The 17,723-nt window shown below is 41.0% G+C and overlaps 1 protein-coding gene across 2 annotated transcripts in view; it reads right to left on the bottom strand.

Annotated features, from left to right (window-relative positions):
- LOC310699028 (maestro heat-like repeat family member 5) overlaps positions 1 to 17,622 on the bottom strand; it is a 53,996-nt gene extending 36,374 nt beyond the window's left edge. Inside the window, exons 1-2 of one of the 2 annotated variants that reach the window (XM_083520612.1) lie at positions 17,303 to 17,622; positions 383 to 735 (exon numbers count right to left, since the gene is read on the bottom strand). In XM_083520612.1, coding sequence (XP_083376738.1) covers positions 383 to 734 — 352 coding nt within the window. In that variant the 5' untranslated portion in view covers position 735; positions 17,303 to 17,622. Of the gene's footprint in view, positions 1 to 382; positions 736 to 5,148; positions 5,328 to 17,302 lie in introns of those variants that run through there. The other variant, XM_083520613.1, reaches the window with a different exon arrangement.
- Positions 17,623 to 17,723: the final 101 nt, after the last annotated feature.

A 17,723-nucleotide genomic window follows, 5' to 3' on the forward strand; every position in this document is an offset into this window, starting at 1 on the left:
GGAAAACCATGGAGTTGTCTGGGCTCCATGCAATCGGAGAGGGCGCTTCGGAGCCAGACAGTCAATAGCCCTGGTTAACCGCATTCCAGCGGGCCACCAGGGAATCAGCTGAGAGGCCATCAACTTGGGATAAAACATCCCCTACCACTCTCTGGAAACCAGTTGGATCCATTAAGTAGCGGGGTCGGACCATCCAAATCGGTCCCACCTCCCTGCATTGGGGAAGGGTCGCGGAGAAGTCCAGTTGCGCCAGGAAGTGATCTGACCATGGCACTTCTTTTGTTTCGCTTTTAGTTAGTGTCAGATCACCAACATCCGTAGAGGTAAACACCAAGTCTAAGGCCAAGGGGAACCCAAAAGGGATCTGGTTCTGCCTACTCACCTGGGAACGCTGACCCAGAGTCCTCAAGGCTCTTCTTTTTTGAGGGCCGCTGCTGGCTTGGCTCTTGCTTGCTGGTCCGAGGCTGGACCAGCCCTGGCAAGACTAGTGGTCTGGCCTCTGCCGCCCTGGCCTCTGCCGCTGATGGAGTAGGCTTTGCCAATGCTGGCAGTAGGACAGGGGCCTCCTCTTCATTTGAGGGGTAGATCTTGTTTTTGGGTGCAACTTGATTTTTCCTCCTGCCCTCTGTGGCTGATGTTGATGGCTTCGCCAATGGCGGCAGTAGGGCAGGGGCCTCATCTTCATTTGAGGGATAGATCTTGTTTTTATTTTTTCTTTTTAGAAAAAAAGCCATCCTGCAAGATGCAAAAAGATTAGGAATTATTGGGAAATGATATATAATGAATTGAAAAAACTGTGTAAAAAGACTTTTGTTAAGAAACCAGAAGCATTCCTTCTAGGAATTTTAGACCAAGATGTAAAAAAAGAAAACTGGGAATTATTTATGTATGCAACAACAGCGGCAAGAATTTTATTAGCACAAACTTGGAAGACAGAAGAAATACCCACGAAAGAACAATGGCAAGGGAAACCTATGGAATATGCAGAACCGGCAAAACTAACAGAAAAATTACATGAAAAGGACAACAAAGACTTTAAAAGAGAATGGGAACCATTTACAACATATATGTCAGGGGTTTAGGAGCAGAGGCAAGGGCAAGGGAGGAAACAGAGAGCGAAGGGGAGGAGGCAGAAGAAAAGATGAGTGATGACGACGACCCGAGATCTCCGAGTCTTTCCAGTGAATCAGAGGATTCACAGAAAGGAGCACCAGTGGCCAGGGCAAGGGGGGAGTCTAGGGGGGCACCCCAGGAAGATAGAGCCAGAGGGGACTCAGAGGAGAGCAGTTGGAAATCGGGACCAGCGTCACCGCCAGAGAGCAGGGAAGAGGAAGGGAGCCAGGGGGCAAGCGCTGGCAGCTCACCACAGGAGGGAGGGCACGAGTCAGGAGTGGCCACACCTCCATCGGGGAGCGAAGAAACGGTTGAGAGGAAAGTGGAAGGTTGGGCGCGCGCGCCAAGTTCAAATGCAGAGGAAGGCGGCGCAGTAAGCAGCCCCGAAAGGGAGCCCGGTCCTAAAGCCCGGCGCAAGGAGGCAGGAGGGTCTGGGTCAGCGTCAGAAGAATCCCGGAAGGAAGAAGCCCCGGGGGGTAGAGGGACCCAGAGGAGGACAGTCAGGAGGAAAAGGTGGAGCAAGGCTAGGATATTAAGTTGGTGCACACAGGGCGGAGACTCAGACGGAGCTTCGCCGACCTAGCCACTAGACGTAGAGTTGCGCGCAGCAGCGTGAGAATGGAAACTGTAACTCAATAAAGACTTTTACTTAATGATCGCTGGCTAGCGTGATCCTCTGTGAGCTAGGATCTTCAAGCAGCTCTGACAATATATGAAGAGGCAACATAAAGAAATGGACTCATTGGCAGGGTTTGTCTACAACAAAAAATAAGACTATATGTATTGAGGAAATTTTGGGGAAACATCAAATACGCAAGGTGAACAATAGGGAAATAAAACAAATGTGAGTACGAGGGAAGTCCAGGGGAGGAGGGTCGAAATATGAAAAATTGTTAAAGATATAGTGTTAGAAGTAGAATCCATGGAAAAATCAATAAAAAATTATTTTAAAAAAATAAATAGAATCTCTGGATAAGAAATTGTCATTTTTAGGTAATCTGTTAAGACTGGAATATGATATTCCAGTTTTGATTGCTGGAAATTTAGCAATTGGGAAATATTACCCTGGATATTGACAGAATCTGGGAATGATTCAAAGTATTTGGTATGGTATTTTTATTTGTAAACATTGAAATGAGGAAGTCTTTTTACTCAGAGTGAGAAGGATGACCAAATATTTGACAGGCCTGGAAATAGCAAGCTCGTGTAGATCCAAGGGGGGAGGAAGTGGATACCGCGGAAGAATATTGTAAAATTTATGGAGGAAAATGATCTGACATGATCTACTATTCCAGCCTGGTTATCTCTTCCTAATTCTGGGTGCTGTTTTTTATTATCTTCAATATCTCTTGTGAAAAGTTCTTTTAATGTACGGTCAGTAAAAGCCTGGATGTAAGGCCTGCCTTTTGTGTGAATAGTTTTGTTTTAGTTTTCTCATTATGGGTGGATCCCAGGACAGACTAGGTCTGGCTGGCTGAAGGTCTGCCCTGAAACCTTGCTGGAAGGATCGCACCTTGCTGGGCCACTTTGCAGGAGTCGACTCCTGCAGGCGGCTTGTCTTGTGTGCGGGTGGAGGTGCGCTGCCTGCAGAAGTGGACCCTGGGACTAGCTACCTGGAAAACCTCTGTGCCTGAGGACGCCACAACTCCTGTAGCCTTTTCAGGCTTTGCCCTCGGGTGGGAAGAGCACTGCACCCGAGAGAGGGAAAGGGGAGTCAAACAGGCACTCAAGGGATAATTTCAGAGAAAAAGCTTTATTTCTACCATCCGGGATTGGTAGAAGGAGCTAGAGTGATAACTTCACAAACAAGCACGAGTTCACAGCCATTTGCACAGAGCATATATTCCCCTCCAGTTCCCTCCCCCTTCTCCCCCTCCTCAGGGGTCCTGCCTCATGAGTTTCCCTGAGCGTGAACAGAAAGCTCTTTTTTTAAAAAAAATAAAATAATATTTATTGCTTTTCCAACAATTTAAACACTACAAAAAAGAAAAAAAAAAAGGACAATACAATACAACACAAAAACACTACATAACACTAATACTAATACATAACATTAACACATTAAACTAAGAAAACAAAAACAGTTTAAAACACATCACATTTCAATATCTTATCTTTCATTCACTTATTTCCACGACCTCCTCACACCTCCCTTTTTGTATTCCACTTCTATTAACTGTTTCAGCAATTCCTTTCCATCTTCCTCTGTTTTCTATCCTATAATTATCTTAACACATTCTAACCTTATTTTTTCCTTTAACACTCTATTATCTATTTATACTTAATTCCTTATAACATTTCTACTAAAGCCATATAACTTCATTCCAACATTTTTCTAACATTCATTAATTTTACAGTATTTCTGTAAATAGTCTTTAAACTTTTTCTAGTCTTCTTCCACCGACTCTTCTCCCTGGTCTCGGATTCTGCCAGTCATTTCCGCCAGTTCCATATAGTCCATCAACTTCATCTGCCATTCTTCCCGGGTGGGTAAATCTTGTGTCTTCCAATACTTCGCGATGAGTATTCTTGCTGCTGTTGTTGCATACATAAAAAAAGTTCTGTCCTTTTTTGGCACCAATTGGCTGACCATGCCCAGGAGAAAGGCCTCTGGTTTCTTCAGGAAGGTGTATTTGTTTTTGTTTTTTTTTAATATTTTTAATTGCATTTTTTCCAGATATAAATACACAGTCAGATATACAAAGAAACAAGAACAAGAAGAAAAGAAAAAGAAAAAAGATATATCATTTCCAAGCTTTTTTCAATCTTCTACCGGACTTCCCCACATCTCCCTCACCGTGCATTCTTAACAATAAAAATATCAGCAAATTATAACCTTGTTTCATGCGTTTCTTTTGTACTTTCCAATTATTGCATTTTAAGTTTAAATTACTTAATACTAATTTACTCTAAAGACAAATATGATGTTATTTTAAACATTTAAACATTAATCCTTTCATTTAGTGTAACTTAGTTTCATATATCATCCACTCTCTTTGCTGGAGCTAACCTTTCCAAATCATGCGGATTCTTATAGTTCATATAACTTATAAAATTTTTGCAAATAGTCCTTAAATTTTTTCCAATCCTCCTCCATTGCTTCTTCTCCCAAATCTCGGATCCTGGCAGTCATCTCAGCCAATTCCATATAGTCCATCAATTGCGTCTGCCACTCTTCCAGTGTGGGTAAATCTTGAATCTTCCGATGTTTTGCGATAAGAATTCTTGCTGCTGTAGTTGCATACATAAAAAACGTTCTATCCTTTTTTAACACCTTTTGGCCGACAATGCCCAAGAGAAAGGCCTCTGGTTTCTTAGGAAAGGTGTACTTAAACACCTTTTTTAACTCATTGTAGATCATTTCCCAGTAGACCTTCACTTTTGGACAGGTCCACCACAGGTGAAAGAATGTCCCTTCAGCCTCCTTACATTTCCAGCATTTATTATCAGACAAATGGTATATCTTAGCAAGCTTGACTGGGGTCATGTACCACCTGTATATCATTTTCATAATGTTTTCTTTCAAGGCATTACATGCCGTAAATTTCATACCGGTGGTCCATAACCTTTCCCAGTCTTCAAACATAATGTTGTACCCGATGTCTTGAGCCCATTTTATCATGGCTGATTTAACTGTCTCATCCTGAATGTTCCATTTAAGCAGCAAGTTATACATTCTCGAAAGTACCTTAGTCTTTGGTTCTAACAATTCTGTCTCTAGTTTCAAATTTTCCACCTGGAATCCTGCTTTTTTGTCCAACTTAAAAACCTCTTGAATTTGAGCATAATGAAACCAATCTTGCATCTTATTCTTTAGTTTTTCATAGCTCTGTAACCTCCAGTTATCTCCAATTTTTTCTACTATTTCCCCATATTTCGGCCAACCGGCCTCCATATTGGGTTTTTTCCAGGCCTTGGCCTCCACTGGTGATACCCACCTCGGGGTCTTACTCTCTAATAAGTCTTTATATTTTGTCTGACCATAAATATTGCTTTTCTAACAATATGGTTTTTGAACATTTTGTGAGTCTTTACCTTGTCGTACCACAAATATGCATGCCATCCTAACGAATTATTAAACCCTTCCAGATCTAGGACATCCGTGTTCTCTAAGAGCATCCAATCTTTCATCCAGCAGAAGGCTGCAGCTTCATAATATAACCTTAAGTCTGGCAGGGCAAACCCCCCTCTTTCCTTTGCATCTGTTAGTATTTTAAACTTTATTCGGGGCTTTTTGCCCTGCCAAACAAACTTTGAAATATCCTTCTGCCACTTTCCAAAACATTCCACTCTGTCCACGCTCTGTAGGGTTTGAAACAAAAACAACATCTTTGGCAACACATTCATTTTTATAGCTGCTATTCGACCCAACAAGGAAAGTTTCAGTCTTGACCAAGATTCCAAATCCTTTTTAACTTCTGACCAACATTTTTCATAGTTATCTTTAAATAAATTCAAATTTTTGGAAGACAAGTTAATCCCCAGGTATTTCACTTTTTTGACCATATTTAACTCTGTTTCCTTCTGAAACCCATCTGTTTCTAAAGGTGTCAAGTTTTTCCCCAAAACTTTAGTCTTTTGTTTGTTCAACTTAAATCCCGCCACCCGACCAAACTCATGAATCAGTTCTAAAACTCTTTTTGTACTGGGTTCTGGCTCCTGTAGTGTTAAAACCAAGTCATCTGCAAAAGCTTTCAGTTTGTATTGTTTCACTCCGACCCGTACTCCTTGCACCAGCCGGTCCTCCCTAATCATATTCAAAAGCACCTCCAGGACTGAGATAAATAATAGGGGAGATAGGGGGCACCCCTGTCGTGTTCCTTTTTCAATTTTCAACTCTTCTGTCACCACATTGTTCACTATCAACTTAGCTTTTTGTTCTGAGTAAATTGCTTCTATACCATTTTCAAACCCCCGTCCCACTCCCATCCCTTCCAAATTTTTCTTCATAAACTTCCAAGAAATGTTGTCAAAGGCCTTCTCCGCAACAATGAAAATTAACACTGCTTTAGTGTTAATGTTGGTTTGCAAAAGTTCCAGAATATCAATAATATTCCTAGTATTGTCAAACAAGTGTCTGCCTGGGAGAAAGCCTGCCTGGTCCTTATGGATTACTTCATTTAATACCTTTTTAAGTCTACTTGCTAAAATGTCCGCAAAGATTTTGTAATCCACATTTAGGAGTGAGATGGGACGGTAGTTCTTAAGCTGGGTCTTCTCAGTTTCCGATTTAGGTATCAATGTGATGAAAGCTTCTTTCCACGTTTCCGGTGCCCTCCCTCCCTCCATAATCTGGTTACAAACCTCCAGTAATGGTTGTGTCAAATAGTCTTTTAATATCTTATAGTACTTGGAGGTAAGTCCATCTGGGCCTGGAGATTTGCCTAGTTGCATATTCTGAATGGCTGCCTCGATTTCCTGTTGTGTAATTTTATAGTTCAATATTGATCTCTTCTCCTGAGATAGTTTTGGTAAGCCATTACCTTTTAAAAATTGATCTATCTCAGACACTTCCTCAGGCCCTTGCGTGTATAGTTTTTTGAAATATTTCTGGAAGCACTTTCTAATTTCATCTGGTTTCTGAATGTTTCTCCCTTCAACCTCTAAATTAGTAACAAAGTTCAATTTTTGTCTCTTTTTCAACTGCCATGCTAGCAGTTTTCCACATTTATTCGCCGATTCAAATGATCTTTGTTTCATTTGTTTAATTTTCCATTCCACCTCTTGATTTATCAGTTTCGCATATGGTGCTTGATGGAATTTAATTTCTCTTAAGATCTCTTGATTTGGGTTTTGGTCTCAATTTTTTCTCTCCATCTCTTATCTTCTCTAATATCTTATCCTTTTTTCCATTCCAAGTTTTTTCTTGATCGTATTCTGTTGTATCAGAAACCCTCTCATTACCGCTTTACTTGCGTCCCAGATTGTTCTCTTTTCCACCGAGGTGTTCAAATTGATTTCAAAATAGTCCTTTAAGGTTTTTTGGGCCTTCTTTACAATCTCTTGATCTCTTAGTAGGCTGTCATTCATTTTCCATCTGAAGGAACCGGCCGGAGTAAGTCTCAATTCCATTTTCAAAGCATTATGGTCGGAGCAAGTCTTTGGGCAGATTTCCACTCTTCTAGTCTTAGGTGCCAGCCCTCTAGTTGTCCAAATTTGGTCGATTCTTGTCCATGACAGGTGGGCCTCAGAAAAGAATGTTCCTTCTTTACCTAAGGGGTTCCTTGTCCTCCAAATATCAATCAAATCCATATTGTCAGTTAATTCAAAAAAAGTTTTTGGTAGTCTGCCATCTTTGGTTAGATTTTTATTTTGTGACTTATCCATATGAGTAGAGACCACCCCGTTCATATCGCCCATCATAATGATGTTGGAATAGTCCAGATAATCCAGCAATGTCTCATGTAGCTTCTTATAAAATTCCGATTTCCCCTCATTTGGTGCATAAATTCCTAATATCAAAAATTTTTCTCCTTGAGTTTGTATTTCAATTGCCAAGATTCTTCCTTGCTCATCTTTAAACAAAAATTTCGGCGACAAGTTCTCCTTTGCGTAGATCACAACGCCTCTCTTTTTAACTCTGTCTGAAGAAATAAATTCTTGGCCTAGTCTTTTATTGATTAACACTTTCCTGTGGAGTCTAGTCACATGTGTTTCCTGCAAGCAAATAATGTCCAATTGTTCTTTTTTCAAAATATGGAAGATCCTTCTTCTTTTTTCCAGGGAGTTTGCTCCATGAATATTCCAGCTGTACAGCTGCAGAGACATCCTGAATCAATCTGTTGTTCCTCTTTAAGGGGTGTCCTTCTTTTCGTCCGGACCCGGAGGTGTAGGAGTTGGTACTATTCCGGATTGTGGCGGTGGCCAAGGACCTGCTATTCCCTTCTGCAAGTCCTCTCCGTGGTCATGCAGGAACTTCTGGTTGTCTTCTGTTGTTTTAATTTTAACTTTCTTTCCTTTGTAGTTGAAAGATAAACCTTGGGGAAACTCCCACCTGTAAGGGATCCCGTTGCCTCTCAGTAGTCTTGCTAGATCAGTATATTCGGTTCTAAGGTCCAAAAGTTGTTTTGGTATATCTTTGTAGATTTCCGCCCTTTTATCTTGAATATCCAATGATTTCTTGAAATGGAGGTCTAATATTTTGTCTCTCTCCTGTTTAGATCTCAGAATAATCAAACAGTCTCTGGGCCTGTCCCTCCTTGCAGCTCTTCCCAGTCTAAACGCAGTTGTTATTTTAAAATCTTTGTCTGCTTCTATGCCCCAGAACTTAGAAAATTCTATTGTCAGGTAGCCAATCAAATCTTCTTTTTCGAGCTCTGGGATAGATCTTAGTCTCAAATTATTTTCCCGATTTCTCAATTCCACCATAGACAGGTAGGCCTGTTGGTCACTGATGTGCTTGTGGAGTGGCCTTACCTCCCCTTTTATGGCCTCAACTTTCTGATTTGCTTGATCAGCATTTAAATTGGCTGCTTCAGCCAATTTCCGATTCTCAGCAGTTGCTTCTTTAAGGTTCTCAATTGCTTGTGTATGTTGTGCAACTTGTTCAGTCAGTTTTGTGATAGAGGATGTGGCTAGGTCAATTTTTGCCGTTTGGTCATCCACCTTCTTGTTTAAGATTGCAAATTGTTCCAGCATTTCTTTTAATAATGTATCCGATCCTCCTGCAGCCATATCCTCTGTTGCAGGCTGTTCAACTTCCTTTTCTTGTACTCCCAATACAGCTGGGACAGATGATCTGCGTGGCTGAGCAGTCAAAGTTGTTTGCACAAGTTGAGTTTGCCTTGCTTTCGTTTTTGCAGATCTTGTTTTCGGTGGGCCACTCATTCCACACCTGTCTATGAGTCAAGGTCAAGTTGTATATATCCCATGGGAAAGACAGTTCCCAAATGTAAATAACAAAGCAGCAGAGAGTCAAAATAAAGTTTGTTCCCAAGCACTTGTAAATCCAAAGATCCACTAGGGGGAGTATTATTACAGTTCAAAGAAGAAAGAAAGAAGTTTGTCCACCATTAAAGTCCCTGCAGTCCCAAACAATTTAACAATAGTCCTTCAAACTTTTTTAACTTACAGAGCACTTCCCAAGTTGCCACAAAGTCTCATCTAAAAGATGCCAGTTACAGTTCCTTAATTGTATCCTCCAATAACACTCAACTGTAGCAGTTTCTATTTTAGATACAGTTTCCGCAATGACAGCTCTCTTTTCTCCTGTCAGTCCGATATTTGGTGTCTTAAATTTGTAAAATCCATAGAGGGGAGGAGAGTCCCAATTAAAATCCGATACAATAATAAAAAAAAGAAACTTGCCTTTCCTCTTTTGTATGCCAGTTCCACCAATGCACAATCGTTCCAAATTTATAATCCTTTTACAGGAAGGTGTATTTGAATACCTTTTTCATTTCGTTATAAATCATCTCCCAGAATGTCTTAATCCTTGGGCATGTCCACCAAAGGTGAAAGAATGTACCTTCAGGCTCATTACATTTCCAACATTTATTATCGGGCAAATGGTAAATTTTTGCAAGCTTGACTGGTGTCATGTACCACCTATAAATCATTTTCATTAAATTTTCTCTTAGGGCATTACATGCCGTGAATTTCATACCTGTGGTCCATAACTGTTCCCAGTCAGCCATCATTATGTTATGTCCAACATCTTGTGCCCATTTAATCATAGCTGATTTCACCATTTCATCCTGAGTGTTCCATTTCAACAGCAAGTTATACATTCTTGACAGATTCTTGATTTTTGGCTCTAACAATTCTGTTTCCAATTTTGATTCTTCCACCTGGAAGCCAATTTTTTTGTCCAAGTTATATGCCTCCATTACCTGGTAATAATGAAGCCAATCTCACACTTTATTTTTCTATTTTTCAAAGCTCTGCAATTTTATACTGTCTCCATCTTGTTCCAGAATTTCCCAATATTTCGGCCATTTGGCCTCCATATTGAGTTTTTCCTGTGCCTTCGCTTCCATTGGTGACAACCATCTTGGGGTTTTCTTTTCTAACAAATCCTTATATCTTATCCAAACATTAAACAATGCTTTTCTGTCAGGGAACTGCCATCAGAGGCATGCGAGAAGGAGAGGGTCTCTGATTCTGCAGGAGAAGGTCCCAGCGCTAGGGGGAGACTCAGCTGGGAAAAAGGGGAAGAGAATGAGTGTAACACCAGGGATCCAGGAGAGGAACGGGACAGGGAGGTGCAGGGGCTCCAGGACTCTTCGTTGGAAGTTAGTGAGGAGAGCCCAAGCACCCCGCTGCCCACGCCCACCCTGCACAGGAGACTCCCGTGCAGTGAGAGGCGGAAACGATTGGGCGTCAAACAACTCTTATGTTGGCAACGCTTTAAGAAACGCCCACAGACAGATTCTACGAGTGACTAAGGGCAGCCACGCTGAGATGGACTGTGCAGTCCGGAGGGTTTAACCAGGCAATCTAATGCTCAAACAGAGCAGGATTACGCACGAGTAACTCCCAACCATTATATTTTCTAACAATATGATTTTTAAACGCTTTATGTGCTTTGACCTTATCGTACCACAAATATGCATGCCAGCCAAATGCATTATTAAAACAACTTCTTGAAACAATCCATCTTATCCAAAATTTGCAATGTTTGAAATAAAAACAACATCCTTGGCAATACATTCATTTTTATCACAGCAATTCGGCCTAACAATGATAACTTCAGGTTTGTCCATATTTCTAAATCCTTTTTCACATCAATCCAACATTTTTCATAGTTATCCTTAAATAAATTCACATTTTTGGCAGTCATGTTAACCCCTGAGTATTTCACTTTCTTAACCAATGTTAGTCCTGTCTCCTCCTGAAACTTCTCTCTCTCATTCACAGTTAAATTTTTCTCTAAAACCTTAGTTTTCATCTTGTTCAACTTAAAACCTGCTACCTGTCCGAATTCTTGGATCAGTTCCAATACCCTTTTAGTACTAGATTCTGGCTCCTGTAAAGTCAATACTAAGTCATTGTAAAGTCAATACTAAGTCATCAGCAAATGCTTTCAGTTTGTACTGTTTAGCTCCCACTTGTATACCTTTAACCTCTTTGTCCTTTCTAATCATATTTAACAACACCTCAAGGACCGATATAAAAAGCAATGGAGAAATTGGGCAACCTTGTTGTGTCCCTTTCTCAATCTTAAACTCTTCTGTCACTACATTGTTCACAATTAATTTTGCCTTTTGTTCTGAATAAATTGCATCTATACCGTTTTCAAAACCTTGACCTACCCCCATCCCCTGTAGATTCTTCTTCATAAAACTCCAAGAGATGTTGTCAAAGGCTTTCTCTGCATCCACAAATATCAAAACTGCCTTAGTATTGATATTCACTTGTAGTTTTTCTAGAATATTAAATATATTCCTCATATTGTCAGACAAGTGTCTGCCCGGGAGAAAGCCCGCTTGGTCTTTATGAATTTCTTCTACTAACACCTTTTTTAATCTTTTAGCCAAAATATCTGCAAAAATTTTGTAATCCACATTAAGCAACAATATGGGGCGGTAGTTCTTGAGCTGTGTCTTTTCAGTCTCTGTTTTCGGTATAAGTGTAATGTAAGCTTCCTTCCACGACTCCAGTGCCTTTCTCCCTTCCAATATTTCATTGCAGACTTCCTTCAATGGTTGTATTAACCATTCTTTCAAAGATCTGTAATATCTTGAAGTCAAACCATCTGGTCCTGGAGATTTACCTAATTGCATGTTCTGAATGGCCCCTTCCACCTCCTGATCCGTTATTTTGTAGTTCCACATTAGCTGTTTTTCCTGAGAGATTTTATGTAGTCCATTTATTTTCAAAAATCGATCAACGTCCGTTTCTTTCTGCTTCTCCTGTGTATAAAGTTGTTTAAAATACCTCTGAAAACACTTCCTGATCTCCACTGGGTTCTGTATATTCTTTCCTTCCACTTCCAAATTCGTAATAGTATTGAGTTTTTGTCTTTTTTTCATTTGCCAGGCCAACAATTTTCCACACTTATTTGCCGATTCAAATGTCTTTTGCCTCATCTGTTTAATCTTCCATTCTATTTCCTGATTCATCAGCTTCTTGTATTGTACCTGGTATAACTTTATCTCTTTCAAGATCTCCTGTGACTTTGGTTTTGCTCTCAGTTTCTTCTCTCCTTCCTTTATTTTCCTCAGGATTTTATCCTTTTTTCATTCTGAGTTCTCTTCTTAATTGCATTCTGTTGTATTAAGAATCCTCTCATAACCGCTTTGCTTGCGTCCCAAATCACTCTTTTTTCCACTGTAGTATTCATGTTTATCTCGAAACAGTCTCTTAGAGTTTTTTTGGGCCTTTTTGGTCACCTCTTCATTCCTGAACAAAGTATTGTTCATCCTCCATCTAAAGGAACCAATTGGCGTCAATTTCATTTCCATCTTCACGGCATTATGGTCAGAACAAGTTTTGGGGCAAATCTCCACTTTGCTGATCTTTGGAGCCAATCCCCTGGTTACCCAGATTTGGTCAATTCTTGTCCATGTCATTTTAGCCTCAGAGAAGAAAGTTCCCTCTCTTCCCAGAGGGTTCTTCATTCTCCAAATGTCAACTAAATCCATATTTTCAGTCATGTCGAAAAAGGTTTTTGGTAGTCTGCCATCTTTGGTGACTACCTGTCTCTGTGCCTTGTCCATATTTGTAGACACCACTCCATTCATGTCTCCCATCAAGATCATATTATAGTCCATGTAGTCCATCAGAGTCTCGTGTAGCTTCTTATAGAACTCCGATTTTCCTTCATTTGGTGCATAAATACCTACGATCAGAAATTTCTCTCCTTGTGATTGAATTTCAATTGCAACAAATCTTCCTTGGTCATCTTTGAATATGAATTTCGGTGATAGGCTCTCCTTTGCATAAAGGACCACTCCTCTTTTTTTAACTTTGATGAGATAAATTCTTGGCCCAGTCTTTTATTACTTAATATTTTCCTGTGTAGCCTTATCACATGTGTTTCTTGTAAACAAATCAAGTCCAAATGTTCTTTTTTCAATAAATGAAATACTCTCCGCCTTTTTTCTGGAGAGTTCAGTCCATTCACATTCCAGCTCGAAACCTGCAACGCCATCATGTAATTACTTTGATATTCCTCCAACTGCACCCAATGCTTGCTCTTCTTTTGTTGGTGGTGGTGGTGACACGTTCACTGGGAGATCCAGTCCAAAGGATAATGCTGATATATCCAATATTCCCCTGTTTGGTGATCTTCTATCTGATGCTCCTTGCTCTAGTCCTCTATCTGGTGATCTTCTATCCAATGCTCTTGGCTCTTTTCCAAGTTCCTTCTGCAGATCTTCTTCGTATTTATACAAAAACTTTACTTTCTCTTCTACTGATCTTATTTTTATTTTCCTTCCTTTGAAATTGAACGATAGACCTTGGGGAAACTCCCACCTAAAGATGATTTTATTCCTTCTCAGCAGGGCAACAATATCTCTGTAGTTAGGCCTAAGATCCAAAAGATGTTTCGAGACGTCTTTAAAAATTTCCACTCTTGACTGTTGTACTTCTAAGTTCTTCTGGTAGTGCCAGCTCAAGATTCTATCTCTCTCTTCTTTAGTTCGAAGGGTGATCAAGCAGTCTCTTATTCTATTCTTCTCTTTTTTCCCTCCTCTTCCAAGTCTGAAGGCCCTCACAATTCTAAACTCTTCTTGACCCAAGTCCAAGTCCCAAAGGTCAGCAAATTCCTGTGTGAGAAAGTCTGTCAAACTTTCCTTCTCCAATTCGGGTAGGGCTCTAATCCTCAGATTCATCTGTTTTTCTTTAAGTTCAATCATAGCAAGCGTCAACTTATGTTCATCAAGTTGCCTCTGTAGGGCTGGGACTCTCTCTCTCTCCAGTTGTGTTACTTTACATTCAGCAGCAATGGCTTTCTCGCTAGCTTTCCTCCGCAGTCTGCCGTATCAAAGTAGATTCCTGTATCAGTTTCTGGATGGTTTCTATATTGGTGTTCACCTTTTGTCCCAAGTTATTTATACTTTCTGTATTTAAGTCGATTTTAATAGTTGCAGCATCCACTTTCACATTTGTCGCATCCGCTTTCTTATTAAGCTGTTCCAATGAATCATTTATCTTATTTAATGCAACCGCTAAGGCCTCTTCTGTCGACATTCCTCTTGATTTTGATTGTACTGGTGCAGAAGCAGCAGAAGAAGAAGCAGGGAGGCCTGGTGTTGAGCCTCTCCTGGGTTGCTGCCAAGTTCTCCCAGACCTTAATGTTTTTTTCAGCAGTTAACTGGTCTGTTTTTTCCTTTCCATTTGCCATAACACTTAAAAGATTCAAGGTCAGTCCCAGAGTCTCAGAGTTTTTATCTTGCAGCTGGAAATTCCCCTAGCCCAGCTCTTGTAAAGTCACCAGTTCAAAGGCTTCCACTAGGGGGAAACAGTTTCTATTTATATTAGTCAGTAATGTCCTCTTTTAAACACAGTTCAAACAATCCAAAGTTAGTTTCAGTTTTCAGTTACTTTTACTCCTTTTTTAAAAGCAGCCGGAGACAGTATTTCTCTTGTTTAGCTAGCTGTCAATGAACGTTCTAAACAGTGTCAATGAACATTCCAAAAGACATCAGTCCTGCTAGCAGCCCGTTCCCAGGGTCAGAGCAGCGGTATTTTGGGGTAGAATAGCAATGATCAAGATGAACGTGCTACCCAAGTTACTATTTTTATTTCAGACGATCCCAATATTAAGAGGAGTTAAAATTTTTAAGGAGTGGCAGAGATCGATTTCAAGATATATCTGGCAGGGCAAAAAACCGAGAATTAAATATAAACTGTTAACGGATGCAAAAGAGAGGAGGATTTGCCCTGCCAGACTTGAAGTTGTATTATGAGGCATCATGTCTTTGCTGGGTAAGAGATTGGATAAAGCTCAAAAACACGAAATTATTGGACTTAGAGGGATTCGACAATAGGTTCGGGTGGCACGCTTATTTATGGCAGGAGGGTAAAAAAGGTCATCAATCTTTTGGAAATCATATATTCCGGAAATCGCTAATCGAAGTATGGATCAGATATAAAAATATATTAGAAAGGGGGGTACCACATTGGCTATCCCCTTTAGAGATGATGGGAATTAAGCAACTCAATATGAGAAGTAACTGGGTCACATATGGAGACCTGGTATTCAAAGAAGGGGACAAATGGACAGTTAAACCATATGAACAAGTGAAAGAACATGTACGGGACTGGTTGCACTATTGGCAGATAAGTAATATGTTTAAAAAGGAGGTGAAAGAAAAAGGGTATGAGGAAAAGGATTTGAAGTTCCAAACAGAAATTGTTAATAATGATCGTAAAACCATATCAAAAATGTATAAAATCCTACTAGAATGGCATACGAATGATGAGGAGGTGAAAGAGGTAATGATCCACTGGGCCAGAGATCTAGGGTACAGTATAGAGCTGGAAGAGTGGCAAAAGATATGGAATCAAAATCTGAAATTCACAGCATGCATAACACTAAAAGAAAATGCCATGAAGATGGTATATAGATGGTACTTAACACCGGTTAAATTGGCCAAAATGTATAAGATCTGTAATAAATGCTGGAGGTGTAGAGAGAAAGAGGGCACGTTTATGCCCCCAGAAGGGCTTCTGGGGAAAAATATATGATGAAGTAAGGAAAATGCTACAATTTAGCTTTGTTAAGAAACCAGAGACCTTTCTACTAGGGATAACCAGAAGGGAAATTAAAAGGAAGGATTTCAAACTTTTCCAATATGCAATAACTGCCGCGAGGACGCTGACAGCTCAAAGGTGGAAACAAGAACAAGTACCGACTCTGGACAAATGGAGAAATAAACTAATTGATTATGCGGAATTAGACAAACTAACGGGGAAAATTAGACTTCAAAGAGACCATAAGTTTTTGGAGGATTGGGGAAAATTTAGAGAGTATTTGAAAACTATATGTGAGGAGAATACAACGCTAGTGTGTTTTAAAGAGGCTTTGTGAAAAGTGAGGAATATCGCAAAAATGTAAATAAGGATATAAAGAAATTACTTAAAGGTGATACTATATATTAAGAAATGTGTAAATAGGAGAATTATTATGGATGACTGTCAGAGGAGTGGAGGGAGGTTCAACAAACTAAAATACGTGATGTGGAAAATGGAAAGATGGAAGTTTTTATAGAAAATGTAATAAAAAATATTTGCAAACAGAGCAGCGGTATTTTAGCTCTCTTCACTCTCTCCTGCAGGCATACTCAGTCCACAACTCCCCCCCTTCTCCTGCCTCCAAGGGGGGGCTTAATGTTCTTTACCGATGGAAATTTAGTCTTTTACAAAAGGCTTTCCAAGACTTCAGCTTGCAGCCTCATTGCTTCAGTCTATTTACAAAAGGGGAAGGTGGACTTCCTGTATTGAACCTCCCCGTTACAATACCAAATTAAACGTTTAAAAAATCCAATTCTCCCGCTTCAGCTTTACTCATGGGTAATTACTTTGAAGTCAAATTGTCCACAGGAAAAAGTCAGCGCTCTCCGGCAACAGCTATGCGGTTTCGCTCCGTGGAAGGAGCAGACGATTCGAAGCACCTCGCCACTCACCCCAAGTTGCTCCGGACCCCCGAAACCGGGTTTCCCCCCGAGTAGGGGAGGCGCAAAGGGTGCCCGCCGAATCCCACGTTCACAGAGCTGGGAGTACCTTTGGCTGCAGATAAAATGGAGGGCCAAGCTACAACTATGGTTTACCTAGGCATTGAGCTGGACACAGTCGCCCAAACCTCAAAACTTCCTAGTGAAAAAATGGTTGCGCTTAGGGACCTCATTCAGCAACTTCTCCCTCTAAGAAAAGTTACGCTCAGGCAGTCGTTGTTAGGCCATTTGAACTTTGCTTGCTGAGTGGTTTCCCCAGGCCGCCCATTTTGCAGCCGCCTCGCGAGGTTGTCAGCAGGCTTGTGGTCACCCCATCACAGGGTTCCCCTATCTAAAGAGGTAAAATCTGATCTGGAAGTCTGGCTGAAGTTCTTGGAAAGGTATAATGGTGAAGAAGCAACCGTTGGAACGCAAAGGCAAAGCGGCCAGTACCAAATGCAAAGGGGTAGCGACAAAGACGTGTCCTTTTAAGCCTCCCTCCTTTTGCTCCACCAAGCCCCCCACAAACGTTAAAGGTGCCCCACCACCCTGCAAATGCAGCTAGAAATAAGAACCCCCAGTCTAACCTGATCCGTCAGGCGAGCTGTGCGCTTCCGAGTAAAAGGACTAAACGGCGATGGGCTGGCGCTGAACGTGCAAACCGCGTTCCGCAAAGCTCCGCTGCAGAGAAGCCACCCAGAGAGAAGGGAACACTCGGTCGATGGGGTTTTCCAGCGCGGTTTCAGCCCTGCTGTTCCGGAGCTAGATGGCTCTGGCTGCCGAAGCGGCTGCCTGGAACACGGGTGGGCAATCCAATGGGAGGCACAACACCGATGCGCGGGTAAATCCAAGTGAAAATCGATCACCGAAGGAATTGAGATACACAGCCTAAAGAAAAGGTAAGAGACAAAACAACCTTAATACAAACCAAAGCAGGATGGCTGGCGAGGCGAAAAGAGGGCGAGCCCCAGCCACGCCGGCCCTAAATAGGGCAGGCTACACCCCCCA

Source organism: Podarcis liolepis (assembly GCF_965112155.1).
Source record: "Podarcis liolepis genome assembly, contig: HAP1_SCAFFOLD_78, whole genome shotgun sequence".
Taxonomy (NCBI): domain Eukaryota; kingdom Metazoa; phylum Chordata; class Lepidosauria; order Squamata; family Lacertidae; genus Podarcis; species Podarcis liolepis.